Here is a 15000-nt window from a genome sequence, read left to right as displayed (position 1 = left end):
GCGCTTACATCTACTTCTTCTATCTATTTTTTATTTGTATCTTATGTTGTGGGACTTGTACAGCACTTTGGTAAACTTTGTTGTTTTTAAATGTGCTCTATAAATAAAGTGGATTGGATTAATTAATTAAGTAGCCCCTTTCGACAAGGTTTCACTCGGCTGCGCTGCCTGGGTGCAGTGGGGCTGCTCTCACAGCCAACGACATGACATTACATAATTATGTTGCAACCTTCGTCTATCAAGCAAACAATTATATTATATTTAATTTATAATTTATAATTATATCAGACAATGCACCTACAAAAGCAGATGATTACAATTAAATTAGCCAACTTGGTAACACATTAGTCATAGCAGCATAGGCATAGCCTTATTAATGTTTTGTGTGGCGTCGCCGTCGTGTACAACGATACTTACGTTTTTTAGGTGATTTGACAAAGTTGTTGTAGAGTTGTGATATGCCATTTTCTTCTGGCATATCTGGCACTCGGCTTTTTTGGGCATTGTTTTTGCATATTTTAAAGTGTAACCACACGTCTGATGACTTCTTCGTCGACATGTCTGCTGCACATGTCCTTGTTGTTTTCAACACGGATCATCTCCACGTGCTTGTTGTAGAGAGGTGGAGTCGAGGCGCCGCTTACTTTCGTTTAATTGGAATGGAGGCGGGAAGGCGGCGCTTACTTTCGTTTCATTGGAATGGAGGCGCAAGATTTTGGAGGCAAATTTTTTTTAATAAAATTATTATAAAAAAATATATATTTTTGCCATCGAACAAAGCTTCGAAGCTTCGAAGTATTTAAGACAGTCCTAGTGCGTTCAGTAGAAAGCTGTCTGGCTGCAAGCTACAGTAATTTAGCTTAGCACAAAATAATGAATGGAAGCGGATAAGGATCAGGGAGAGAAAGTCCGGGAGAGGTGTTTAACAGGTAGGCTAGCCAATCTGTATCCGCTTCCATTCATTTGTGCTAAGCTAGGCTAGTTAACAACATATCTAGTTTGAGTTGTTAACGTGAGCTCTCATGTACAGTAGCTCTGTGAGTCTTCCTGCGCTGCTGCCGTACTCCTCTCTTACATTCATGCAGTTCTTCTTGCCTTTTTTTTGGTCATTGTCCTTCTCTGATGGGTTCCCCCACTCATTCCTTGTTTTACTTAGTATTGAATTCAGTTAGTTGTTTGTTCAGTTTGTTCTTTTTTTTTGTCCTCGGCTGGTAGGACATAGTTAGTGTTTTGGTACAGCAGGAATGTCCATGTAGCACAACTCAGTTAGTCACAACGTCCGTATCAACAGTCTCTGGAGCGTTACACGAGGTGGCCGAAATGTTGTTGGCACAATTTGGAAATTCACAAACACAAACCATTGTTTTCGTCTTTTAGATAACACTAAGGTAGCTGTATTCCAATGCAACAAACTTTACGTGGTAATCTTACTCCATAGGATCCTCATTACGCTCTCATGCTCCAGATTCCACTGTTTTGTTTGTTTTCTTGCTGATCACACACACACAGAGACTTCTGTTTGAGCAACATTTCAGTTTCAGTGGCAAAAACAATTGCACTTTTACAAGACGCACGTTACTTGGTAATCAAATAAAAATAAGAGGGAATTTTCCGGTAAAAAATATTTTGTTACCGGATAATGGAAACCTTAACGCTGGCCCTTAACCCTAACATTAACCTAACCCTAACCTTAACCGTCACACTACAATAGCTCGTCAAACTAAATTAGGATGTCGAAAATTTGATTTTGTGAGTGTGGAGTCTTGAAATTGTCCTGGTTTTTCACATAAACGAGGTACAGACACACACGCACACACACACGCATGCACGCACACACACACACACACACACACACACACACACACACACACACACACACACACACACACACATGTCACAGAACCAGAAGTATAGTAGTAGAGGTGTAGCATAGAGCGAGAGTAAAGGACACACTGTTTAACTCCTGTTCTCAGGGACACCTCCTGAATGGAGGGGGGAGAGAGAGGGTTGGGGTCATTTAGCAAATGGATTTGGAGAGAGAGAGAGATAGAGAGAGCTAGAGAGAGAGAGAGAGAGAGAGAGAGATAGAGAGAAAGTGGAAGGGAGAGAGAGAAAGTGGAAGGGAGAGATGAGGACAATGGTGCTAAGCCGAGCAGAGTTGAATTGGAGGAAGAACCTGTTTCTGGCTAAAACTAGTTTCTCTCTCTCCATCTCTCTCTTTCTGTCCTGTTGATCCTTCTCTTGATCTGTGAGTCTTAGGCCATGGTTAGACTAGGTGTTGTTTTGTTGCTGAATGAATACGTTTGCTGTCCCTGTTAAATAGAAATGTCGTTTTGGCAGGAAAACGCGTTGTCCTACTGACAACGCTGAAATTGTGTTTCCGTTTTGGAAAAACGCCAAAACTCGCCGACAACGTGTCGTGTAATCTGCGCAGAGCCGTTTTGCCCAATGCCCATGCGCAGTAGAGACCAAGGCCAAATCCTCCGCCTCCCAACATGCATGTCAACAAACCAGCAGCCACGCAAGAGTCGATTGCATGAGCAGCTCAGAGCTCCTCTTTCAACATAACAAGCATTAAACAAAATGACCCAGTCATCTATTAACTTTTGTTTAATACATGAGGCGTTGTCTCTAATGTTATCTAGCTACTGATAGCTCCTTATATCATCAGTTTTGTGCTGGCTGGCTAACGTGAGCTAACGTTAGCTACCTACCGTAGCTACCTAGCTACCAGACCCTGTTAGCTCAGAGCCCCTCTTTCAACATAACAAGCATTAAACAAAATGCCCCAATCATCTATTCACTTTTGTTTAATACATGAGGCGTTGTCTCTAATGTTTTCTAGCTACTGATAGCTCCCGATATCATCAGTTTGGTGCTGGCTGGCTAACTAACGTGAGCTAACGTTAGCTGCTAGCCACAATGCTATACTGTTATACTGGCATATTCCATTCACGTTAGCATGTAAGCTAACAAAATAGGCGCCGATGAGACTAAACTCCGCTTTTGGTGTTCAATTGTGTTGATGTTAGTTTTGTTTCATCAACAAATGAGAGGCAGAACACACAGTGAATGTATCCGTTTTGTTTATTGCACGTTCTTTGCTGAAAAATAAGTGCTACAGTGGCTAAATAGCTCAAGGAGGCATTTAAAGATGGCGGCTTGTGTATTTTTTTTGCCGGAAGTGTATTGGCACATTCAAGTTCTGATTGGTTGAAAATTGCCTTCATGTTCGCCACCTACTGCCACCTACTGCTTTGGCAGTGTACTACATCACTGTGCTCAGGTTGCAAACGAATGTCTAACTCGGCTGCCGCTACGTTGCGACCTGGAAAAGCTAAACTCATCCTGAAAACGAAACGAAAACACCCTAACAGGGCTGTACGCTAACCTTTTTCACTAGGGGCACAGGTGCTCCTAAATGAAAAAATTTAGGAGCACACAAAGAAATTTAGGAGCACCCAAAAATATTTAGGAGCACAGTGAAAATATGTCAAGTAACAGTTTTTTTTTTTTTTTTCAAAAATAAATGTATATTTGTACTGTGCGTGCATGTGCAAACGGGACACATCTGTGCAATAGCACATACCACCAAAGTCACTGGCCCACTGTGTGCGTGTGTGTGTATCATCTGCGTGTGCAAACGGGAATGGGACAGACATTTGAACTATTAATTAAGTGATTAATGCCTACTATGGCAAAGTTGTAGCCAACAACTAGGCCTAATAAGAAAGGCAGTGATATTGAACAAAAAGGAGACACTGGCTTTACAACCAGGGCCATCAGTAGAGGGGGGAGCTAGTGTTGCTCTTTTAGAAAAATAATCCTTTCAGGGTTGCCTATTGAAATACTGTACACCTCCAGTACAGTAGTTTGCGTGTCAGGTAGACCATTGATTGACAGTCGATTATGCCAATTACGACGTCACACTGTTGCACTCTGGCCGTCCGGCGCTGCAGCTGGACCCTATTGCCACACCGCTTGCACTCTGGCCGTCCGGCGCTACAGCTGGACCCATTGCCCACCTCTGCGGTTGATAACGCTAGCCAAGTTAGCTGTACACACATACACAGTGGGCCAGTTGTAGGGGTGTAACAATGCATCGCACTGCACCGATCCTACTTTGCAATATTTACAAAACATGACATTGTTTTCGAACTCTAGCCATGGGGAAATGTTTAGCAAATTCACGTTAAATTTGTATGTCTTCCCTCCGGCTCCAGTGGGTGTAGCTTCGCTAGCTACAGTGGCTACATTGGGTGCTACAGTGGGTGTAGCCTCGCTTGCTTGGCCAACTTCGCTAGCATGCTGGCTAGCGTCAGTATCTTGGTTAACGTTAACCATCACCTCTGTAACATGAGCTGCCTCGCCTGACTTCTCATTCTCCGGTATCTTTCGCGCAAAATAAAAATGAATGGGCTTCGACATGGCTGTATTATTGTTTGACTCAGACAGTGACGCAGCCGCTGATCATTACTTTCGGTTTCCAGTCGCGTGACCACAGGAAACTTGATTTTGCATGTTCGCACGCACATATTTTTAGGGGCATATGCGAGCAATATGGTCGCACTGTAGAGCCCTGCCTAGGTGTAACCGACGCCTTATTCTGACTGAAATGCTCTCTCTCTCTCTCTCTCTCTCTCTCTCTCTCTCTCTCTCTCTCTCTTCTCTCTCTCTCTCTCCAAATCCATTTGCTAAATGACCCCAACCCCCCCCCCCTCCCCCCCCCCCCCCCACAGAGAAACATTTCCCCCAGGGAGAAGAGACAAAGAGACCTTTTTATTCAGCTGATCTGTTGTCAATATTGAAGCCCCGCCATGACGTGAATAAGTGAGTGTGTGGGGCATTATGGGATGGTAGATGATGAAAGAGAGTGTGGAAGGGGCTCTAGCTGGGAGGATGCGTACATGTGTGTCTACAGCCGACTGGTCAGAAATCTGGGCAACTCTCGTTCCCGTCTGTCAGAGATCTGTTCGGTTAGATACTGTTTCACCATCCGAGACGACGTCATCTTATGGCCTAAGTTTGAAACAAAAAAGAGTTTGGGTTTGTTGGGAAATCAGTGTGACTTCCAACTAAGCGACCCTGAAGCAAATACAAATTTGGAAGATGTGTGAGTGTGTGTGTGTGTGTGTGTGCCTGTGTGGCACGTCGTGTGAAGATGTGTACGTCGTGTGAAGGAGAAGGAGAGAGAGAGATAAATAAAGAACATGGTTCTTCATTCACACATCCCTGTCATTTGTGTGTGTGTGTGTGTGTGTGTGTGTGTGTGCGCCTGCAAGCTTGTGTTCAACAAAGTAGACATGTTCACTTGCTTGTATAATACAGGAGAACATACTGTATATATAGTGTAGCCCCCAGGTGAATTAACACACTCACTCACACTCATTAACACTGATCTCTCTCTCTCTCTCTCTCTCTCTCTCTCTCTCTCTCTCTCCTCTCTCTCTCTCTCTCTCTCTCTCTCTCTCTCTCTCTCTCTCTCTCTCTCTCTCTCTCTCTCTCTCTCTCTCTCTCTCTCTCTCTTTCTCTCTCCCCCCTGTAGTGCATCATCAGCAGGCTGTCCACAGCCCTCTGGAGCAACAGAAGCAGGGAGGAGGGGGAGGGGGAGGAGGCCCCATCCCCTGTCAGAACTGTGGGAAGCCCTGCAAGGGAGAGGTGCTGCGTGTGCAGAACAAACACTTCCACATCAAATGCTTCGTCTGTAAAGGTAACAGCCGCACACACACACACGCTGCCATGTACCAAGTATCCATCCATCATTTTAACCCAATAGTATATATGTGACTCAGCACAGACTTGAGGTCCTTTTGAGGGATCTTCACATTTTTTTTTTACATTATATGAAAGTACAAGTTCATACCTTCAAAATAAGCCATCACTTGGACAAATCGGGCGAAGTCTTATTATTAACCAAGATGATACCAAAATCACTAGTTTTGAGCCATAGGCCTAAAAAGAGCCATTTCTGTTAACTATGTATGCAGACTAGTTCACCCAGAAAGTAATTCCAGTCTGGTATCGGACCGATATGTCATACCACCAGTATCGGCATCGATGCATCTCAAAAATGAAAAATCCCTAAAACCAGGTGCAGTTAAGGCGCACTACCTGCAGGGAGTTAATCCCCCCAAATCTAAACTCCACAGATTGAACCAGCTGTCTCTGCATTGAATGAATGAATGAATGAATGAATGAATAATGAATGAAAACTTTATTTAACAGATTGCAGAATGGGTACAATACAGTACGGCTCAATACACACAATTGTATAAGGGGATGCAGACCAGAGAAAGACGTTTGTCTTGTTTACATCAGGGTCCCCCATTTTCAATTCATAGTGCATTAACCACTACACTACCACAGCTAAAGCTGACACTAGACATGTTTTACTAAACATTAAATATCTTTGGAACCGTTTGTGATAAAGATTCGTCGAATTGTATCTGAATCGGGAGATTCTCTTCTTCCCGCCTAGCACCTTTCATACATAGAATGCAGCTCAAAGTGCTTAACAGAGCAAAAAAATAAACTGACTGAAAAATATAGGCAACATTTGTCAAAGTATTAACTTAGTGCAAACAAACAAAATAATTAAACCTTTCCATTTTTGTGGCCACATTATAGACAAAGGCCAACATAAAGTATGCATAATGCTCAACCAGCACTAGACTTTCTTATCAAAAAGTAAAAGTCACAGAAAAGATGATTAGGGTTTTAAATAAGGATGTTTATGGGGTTTCTTGTATTAATAATAATTTGCACTAAGGAATGTTGTAACTGTTGTTATCTTACAAAAAAGGAGATGTTACAAGGGAATGGGGAATATAAACCCCCCCACAGTGGTGTGTGGAGTTGGTACGTCCCAACAGCAGCGACCAGGAAGTTATGGTTTGGCAATACAGACGCACAGCTGACACACACGCTCTAGTCTCCTGGCTCGTTATTGAACATAAACAGTTATATTTGAACCTCTGTTGTCAAGCCTTGTCAATATACCCCCCTTCCCCACTAATAGAACTGGTGTCGTGGAGTCACTTCGCTGTGAGCGTTTCCACGGTTAGCTTGCGGCTAACGTTAGTTAGCTTGCTAGCTCGTGGCTAAAGTTAGTTAGCTCGTAGCTAACGTAACGTTAGCCTAGCTCGAGGCTAACGTTATATAACCGAACAATACACACATGCCCCGAACCGTGGAGGTCGTATCGAACGGTGTACGGTTCGAATGCATACCGTTCCACCCCTAGTAGTGGGAGATTATTCCACGCCGTCGGCCCATAGAAACAAAAAGCTGCTTCGCCATATTTTTTATATTTTATTGTAGGCAGTACTCGAGTTGTGAAAAAAATACAGGGGGGATGGTCAGGGCTGCAGATCTCATGATAAGTTTGGGGGGGGGACGCAGAGTAGGGAGGTCCGGGGGTAGAACATTTTAATGATTTGAATACGCAAATGAAGCTTTTAGGAGTATTTCGAAACTAGAATTACAGAGTGGGAGTAGATACACTACTCTTGATAGCACATATTATTGGGGGGGGACAATTCATATTTTTCTGATGATTAGCTGACACAAATGCTAGCCTGGTTAAAGACATCCAAGTCCTCATGGTTTAGCTAGCTACGTTAGTTAACTATTGATAAATAACTTATTACATAATAGTATGATATTGTAAGGAAAGGGCAGGACCAGATAAGCTTTGCTTCTTTCTGTCCCTTCTCGAACAAAACCATTTGTCTTGAGCTATGTTGATTATTGCTTCCATAGGAAGATATATAACATTTTATTTGTATTTTATTTCGTTTTATACATTTTTTGTTATTACAAATGTGTGTTTATGGTTGAAAATGTTCGAGATAAATAAAGATCAAATCAAATCTAACTAGAGGTGGGCATAGATAAATTATTTTAATCTAGATTAATCTATCTGCAATTCTGGAGTTAATCTAGATTTATCTAGATTAAAATGGCTCATTTTAAGTCTGCCGAAGGCATTCAAAATATGTGTGTTCTACCTAGGGATGGGTATCGTTCTGCTTAACGGTTCGGTACTTTATCGATACTCTTATCGGTTATTTTTTATTATTTTGCAAGAAAAAAAGACAATTTATTAAGAACAGAATTGACATTGCTTTATTATTTATAACTTTATACATAAATATTATTTCTTCAGCAACAGCAGCAGCAATGTTCTTTTATATAACGTTATAAATACATTATAAATAAATATAATAAATATTATTTCTTCAGCAACAGCAGCAACAATGTTTTAAATGTGTCTGAATTATAGACATTTTATAATAAACAACAAATGTAAGATAAAAAAAAAACTACATACACTGAATTATTAGTTGTTACCTAAAGCCCTTGGACTCCACTGTAGAGAAGGGGTGCAGGCCTTTGACAACACACTGGGTCACAGCCCTGTGACACTCGTTCACCCTATCCTCTGTCATCCTTCCTAGCTGCTAGGGTGAAGGGACTTTGGGCTTGGCTGGGACCGGTGGTGGTAGAGGGAGGAGGGGTGGGCTGGGACATGGTGGCTGCAGCCTCAACTTGTCATCTTTCAAATATATTTGTAGCTAAACAATTAGCTAAGCAATTATATTTTATTTATTAGCCTATTCGTAATAATTCGTTATTAGCCTAGCTAACTCCGTATCTTGGCTTACCTGCAGTGGACGTGGATGGAGATGGAACACTGCGAGCAAAGCAGTCGAAAACAGCGCATTTCTGCAGACTAATGTTTTGACAACAGATGTTTTGACAAATTGCTTGTATTGCCACCCTTACTTGCAAATGTTTTATTGCACTTGTGGCAACGTGCGTTGTCGGCATCGACTTTCGTAAAGTGTACCCAGACTTTCGAGCATTTTGTTCGCTCCATCATGACGAGTGCATGCAGAGCTGTCTGTGTGCAGCGCGCTTCAACACGGAGCCACGGACAGGCACCTCCCTTAAGTACCCGTATGTGTATGTGTGAGTGTGAGTGGCTCGCGACGGCTCGCTGAGTCGCTTGGCATATTTGCGAGTGCTCTCGTGACTGAGGAGAGGATGGCCCGCGGGAATTTCTATAAACATTCTGATACTTTGATGGAAGGGATGGGAAGGGGGGATGGCCGTTTTAGAAGGGGGATGATATTGACCGTTTTTATTTCAGGGGGATGCCATCCCCCCTCATCCCCCCTCAACTCGAGCACCTCAAGCATGTCCGCAATAGAGGACCTGAGGGGGCGGTTTGGAACATATCTATGTCGGCAGTCGCAGAGGTAGGACGGTGCCAGACCATTAACACATTGGGTGCCGTTCACGTAGAACTACGTTTCTGTCGCCCGACGGTTGAGTGCCGGAAACGTAGAACTACGTTTTCCCCAGCATCTCCTGCGTTGGTGACGAGCGCAATCTCCGCTACACCACCTGACCGCCCTCACAGTATTTATTTTAATCGCTATTGCCATTCATAATTCACCTTGTGCATACTGTTCTGAATGTGTCTGAGCTGGCAGACGGTCTTATACCGCCCTCTAACGCCTTCGGCCACTATTGCACTCCATTAGAAACGGTGTAGTTTCTTTTCTCTACCGAGCTGCGGCGTGGGGGCGGATCCTAAACACTCCGGCAAAACACGCGCTTGTAGGTATGGCTTTGACAACTGACCCCGCCCGCCCGTTCATGTGCAATGCCCAATAACGTCGGAGACAGGATCGCTGTGGATAACTGGAATGGCGATCAGATAATTGATAATATCTTTTTTGCATTACATCAGAGACCAGGTAAGGACTCTGATAAATAAAATCTTGCATTGATCTGATATTTCTTTCTACCGCGATTGAAGCTGTGTTTTATGTGTGGCTTTTTACCGTTGGGTGCAGGATGGGAGGGGGGGAGCACCGCGCTCCAGGGCACATTTCATGTATGCACGAGGAAGGATAATAATGTTAATCTAGCGTTGATTTCAGGAAGATTCGATAATCAGGCGAGAAATGACAACGTGTTTATTGAATTACACAAAAACGCTGTTTTCGCGTCTTTTTCCTGGAATTACTCAGAAGCACTCAAACTATATTCATATTCAAAACGGTATAAAACGGAAATGTACGGATGAAAAAATAATAACTTTTTTGCACGTTGACTGGAAGCAACTCACTGACAATCGACGGCGTTATTAGACCCGTAGCTATAATATAAAATATAGGTTTAGCGCTACAAACAAGGTGCACGTTTACATGGGGTTAATGGACGGCAAGACCAGATGCACTTCCCGGAAGGGCCGTGGCACTCAATGTGTTAAGAGCTTTAAAAACAAGCAAGAGAATTTTTTAATCAATCCTAAAAACAACCGGGAGCCAATGCAGTGAAGCTAAAACTGGAGTAATATGTTCCCTCATCTTAGTTCTAGTTCAAATTCTGGCTGCCGCATTTTGGACAAATTGTAATCTGTCAGTTGTTTTCTCTGGCAGGCCAGAAAAAAGTGCATTACAATAATCAAGCAGAGAGAAAACAAAAGCGTGGATTAGCGTTTTTGCATCATCCAGCAACAGATAGGCTCTAATTCGTGCAATATTTCTAAGATGAAAGAAGGCAATCTTCGTAAATTGAAAGTCTTACTATGACACCGGGCAGATCGGGCCATCATTCAGACACATGCTGTTGCACGTAACAGAGGATAGAGAGAGGAGATTGTCCCTAGTTTCATAATAAAATGGTAAAAAAGACATGAAAAGAGGTATAATATGTGTCAACAAGCATTGGAATTTGTTGTGGATGTTGAGGACAATCCAGATAATATAAATTAAGGACTCTGAGCCAGATAGCTGGGACAGTGATGATGACAATCACAGTGAAGGATTTGATGCGTTTTGAAGTAGGGCTGCAATGATAGGTCAACAGCTGACTGCCATTTAAACAGAGACCTGTGCCGTTAAATAGGCTTTCTGTTAAACGTGATTATATGAAACTATATTTACACTATATACTATTATATTATGGTACTATATTATATTGTATATCATGTAGCCTACTATATATCTCATATCACATTATATGTGTTGTATACACTATTATATACTATTATATATACTATTATTATACTGCAGGTATACTATACTGTAATATGTACTGTAATGTGTACTATATGTATGCACTGTAATGTGTACGATGTGTATGTACTATGTATGTAAATGTAAAAAATTATTATGTAAGTATTCAGGGGTAGGGCCCGACAAGCCCAGTGCTTCTCCCAAGCCCTTTTCGGACAATTGGACAATGCTGCAATAGCAGCTGGTAAAAATGATTTATGGAATGACCATTGTTATGTGTCCAAAACCCCAAATAAAAAATAACTGAACTGAACTGATCAAAATGGATATTCAAGAATATTCAGGTGCCTTTGCTCTCACTGTAGTCTGTATCTCTCCGTGTCTCCTCTCTGCTCGATGCTGAGCCCAGGAAACGTCAGACTGGAGCTGTGAGAGTTCATCCAAACTGATCACATCATTATGGGCACAAACTCACAGGAGTTATATCACCATTATGAATAAAAGGACGTCTGTCATCTCATCAATAGTGATGTTTGTTCGCCAGAAATGAATGCACCACTAACAACATTGCATTCATATTTGCAATAGTTTTAACAATCTCAACATAAAATAACCTAATATATTGACTGGTTATTTTCTATAGGATAAAACACTAAAGCATTTATAATGCCATAAAGGCATTATTTTATTATATTTTGATTATGTTTGACAGTTTTGGACTTTGAACTTTGACCACGCTGAGTTTTATTCCACCGGTCATTCTAATACTCTTGCAGTGGTTGTCTCTCTACCACACTATTTCTCTCACCTTCTCCAGCCCAAGGGGGGGGGGGGGGGGGAAGAGTAGAAGATTGGCCGATCTCACAGGGTGACGTTAGGATGATCTGAATATCGAGCACATAGCCCAACTGTAACCCTTTCACTACCACACAACCAAAGGGTTAACCCTTTCGCTGTGACAATACAGAAGGTTAACCTTTTCACTGCCACACGACAAAGGGTTAACCCTTTCAAAACCACACTACAGAAGGTTAACCTTTCACTACCCCACTACGGAGTTGTGTGAAGAGCACACACCTGCTGTAAGGTGTCTGAGCGTGAAGAATACATGCAGAGCTTGCGGGACCGGCGTGCCAATGTGACCCGTGAGGACGGGTTGTCATGTCCTGCCTCTGGGGCATCCAGAAAAAACATCATTAAAAAAATGTCAGACAATGTTTTGACAATGTCAAAAAATTCACTTTTTGTCTTTTCTTTTTCTGAAGGCAATTCTTAGCTGGGGACTGGGCTATTAGCAGAAATAGCCTAATTGCTACAAATGTAACTGAAAACATAGTTCCCTGCATTTTAGTTTTGAAACATCCTCAAGAGAGATAACCCATGGTTGAGTTCAGTAGGAACAAAAACAATATAGGGTTAATGTTAATGTTCTAGTGTTTAGTGGTTACATGTATCTTGAGGCTAATTGGCTTAACTACAGTGGCCTATAGTCTCTAGTTGTGATTGATCCGGGCACGGTGCGCTGGCAGCCACCACAACTGTGCCGGGGTTCCGCAGAGGCAATGGGAATCGGCCATAACGGAACTGTCTTGACGTAGCGTTTCATTGGCGGCGTGTGCGTCCTCCTGGTCGAGGTCTTCTTGTTGTCATTATCATAGAAGGTTCTGGAGCTAGAAAGTGCACATGGCGTCTCTCTGCTCTGTTGGACTTCAGACGACCATGACCTTTCACCCCAAACAGCCCTTTTATATGTATGAAAAACACACAACTCGAGTGTGGGTGAAAAAGCCATGATGAATTTGACTCGAGGAGGATTGAACTGTATAGTAACTGTCACTGATAACGAACAGCGTTGTTATTGATGATCGCGGAGGAGTTATGGCTTTTTCTCGTGTCCAATAGGGAAGTGTTGTGCCACATGTTAACGCCTCGCCCAGCACAGTGGAAGGGTGGAGTATGAAGACCAGAGCTCGGAACAAAGCAGGCGCAGAGGAGTGTGTATCATGTGTGGCGGGTCAGTGGGTGTAAGCTTTTTTTTGCCCATGCGTGTGTGTGTGTGTGTGTGTGTGTGTGTGTGTGTGTGTGTGTGTGTGTGTGTGTGTGTGTGTGTGTATACGTATAGTGCCTGTATGTCTATATGTGTGTATGTCTGCAATGCTCAAAGTGTGCATGCCTACATGCTTGCATGCTTGCGTGTGTGTGTGTGTGTGTGTGTGTGTGTGTGTGTGTGTGTGTGTGTGTGTGTGTGTGTGTCGCTCCTCTCCCAGCCTCTCCCTTGCTGTTGTTATCAACACAGGCTCTGGTTGCCAGGCGACCTGTCGGGGTCGCTACAATGACGGCCTCTTCCTGGAGTTTATCGTGTTTATTCTTACATCAGCCGCCATCATCAACCCCCCCACCCCCACCCCCCAGTCTGGACATTCCTCCCCCTCCACTCCTCCTCCTCCTCCCCCGGGAATGAGGGATGAGAGAGAGAGGGAGAGAGAGAAAGGGAGGGAGAGAGAGAGAGAGAGAGAGAGGGTGGGGGTGTTAAAACAGAAAATATTGAATCCAGGTTTGAGTACTTTTTAAGTAGATAATAATTTCTATAAACAACTAATCAATTAAAAGACGATTAGATCCTAATGACTGATTGGTAGTGTTTATTGATTGGCTAAGAGCATGCAGCCCTAAATCCTTACCTTTACCATCTCTACTGCATGGCTAACTATCCCTAAACCATAAACCCTAATCCAACCCTAATTATCCCTAAACCATAAACCCTAACCCAACCCTAACTATCGCTAACCATAAACCCTAGCCTTAACCCTAACCCTAGCTCTACACCATTACCTTTACTCTCTCTACTGCATGGCTAACTATCCCTAACCCTAAACCCTAACCCTAAAATCACTCTTATAAGGGGAAGTTGAAAACACAAGAATAATTTTTTATTTTAGTTTCCTTCAAATAAGCGTTTCTTTCTAGTCTGACAGTGGTTCTGGAACCTGGGGGGCAGGATGAGATAAATACACTATTTATCATGTTTATACGTTTTGGTGATTTATCTGTGTCTAGGGTCAGGAACAGGCACCCCTCTGGTTTTAGGGGTCGCAAATCAAAATGATTTAGAATGTGTTAGATATACAGTACATGTATATACTGCACCAATATTGTGCACGCATACACTCATACTCACACATGCATGCACCAGAAAACCAAAAGCTGGAATGCATAAATAACATTTCCACCTAATGTTGTAATGTTGTAATGTTGTAATCTTTCGGTCATTAAACGTATAAGGGACCTAGTCATTTCTTCTCATGAAGCGCGGGCGGGGGGGGGGGGGGGGGGGGGGGGGGGGGGCGGTCTTCCTGTAAACCACCAGATGTAGACGCAACGGAGTCCAATGTGGAAATCAAATAAACCATGACGGCCTATTGTGGATCCCATTACTCTGTACGCAGTCCAACCCCTGAAGATCAAAGGAACAATAGCATACCTGACCCCGAGTCACTGGGCTTCTCTGTGGTTACAGCCAAGTACAGTAGTGGTCACTCGCTAGTTATGTTTTAGATTTGAACACGCCTCTTTTGTGGAACATAACCCGATAATAAAATGATGTGTTTGCTATGAAACCAATGTCATGTTTTGATTTGTGGACCATTATCTCATTCAGAGCCACGCCCCTATGACCAAATTAGGCCGTTCCGTGCCAGCGCTTTAGTCAATGGGAGGACGGGTAAATTTGCGAACGCTTAATATACTATATCTTAAATTATGCCTATGGGTCTAATACACCCGTCGCTTATCAATGACTTGCTTGCAGTCAACATGTACCAAACGGATTGTTTTTTCATTGGTGCATTTCCGTTTTATACCGTTTTGAATACGAGTATAGTTTTGGAGATTTCTAGTAATTCCAGAGAAATCCGCGATAATAGCCCTTTAGTGGAATACACAAAACAAAACACGTTGTAATTTTTCG

The 15000-nt window shown here is 42.8% G+C and overlaps 1 protein-coding gene across 1 annotated transcript in view; it reads left to right on the top strand.

Annotated features, from left to right (window-relative positions):
- The window catches only part of ablim2 (actin binding LIM protein family, member 2), a 116671-nt gene that overhangs the window by 31985 nt on the left and 69686 nt on the right, over nucleotides 1–15000 (top strand). Inside the window, exon 2 of the mRNA XM_084336522.1 lies at nucleotides 5546–5710. Within this exon, the coding sequence (XP_084192648.1) occupies nucleotides 5546–5710 (165 nt within the window). The remainder of the gene's footprint in view (nucleotides 1–5545; nucleotides 5711–15000) is intronic.

The sequence above is a fragment of the Notolepis coatsorum genome, assembly GCF_963971535.1.
Source record: "Notolepis coatsorum genome assembly, chromosome: 1".
NCBI classification, from domain to species: domain Eukaryota; kingdom Metazoa; phylum Chordata; class Actinopteri; order Aulopiformes; family Paralepididae; genus Notolepis; species Notolepis coatsorum.
Note: the sequence above shows the minus strand (reverse complement) of the source record. Positions and strands in the feature narration are given on the sequence as shown.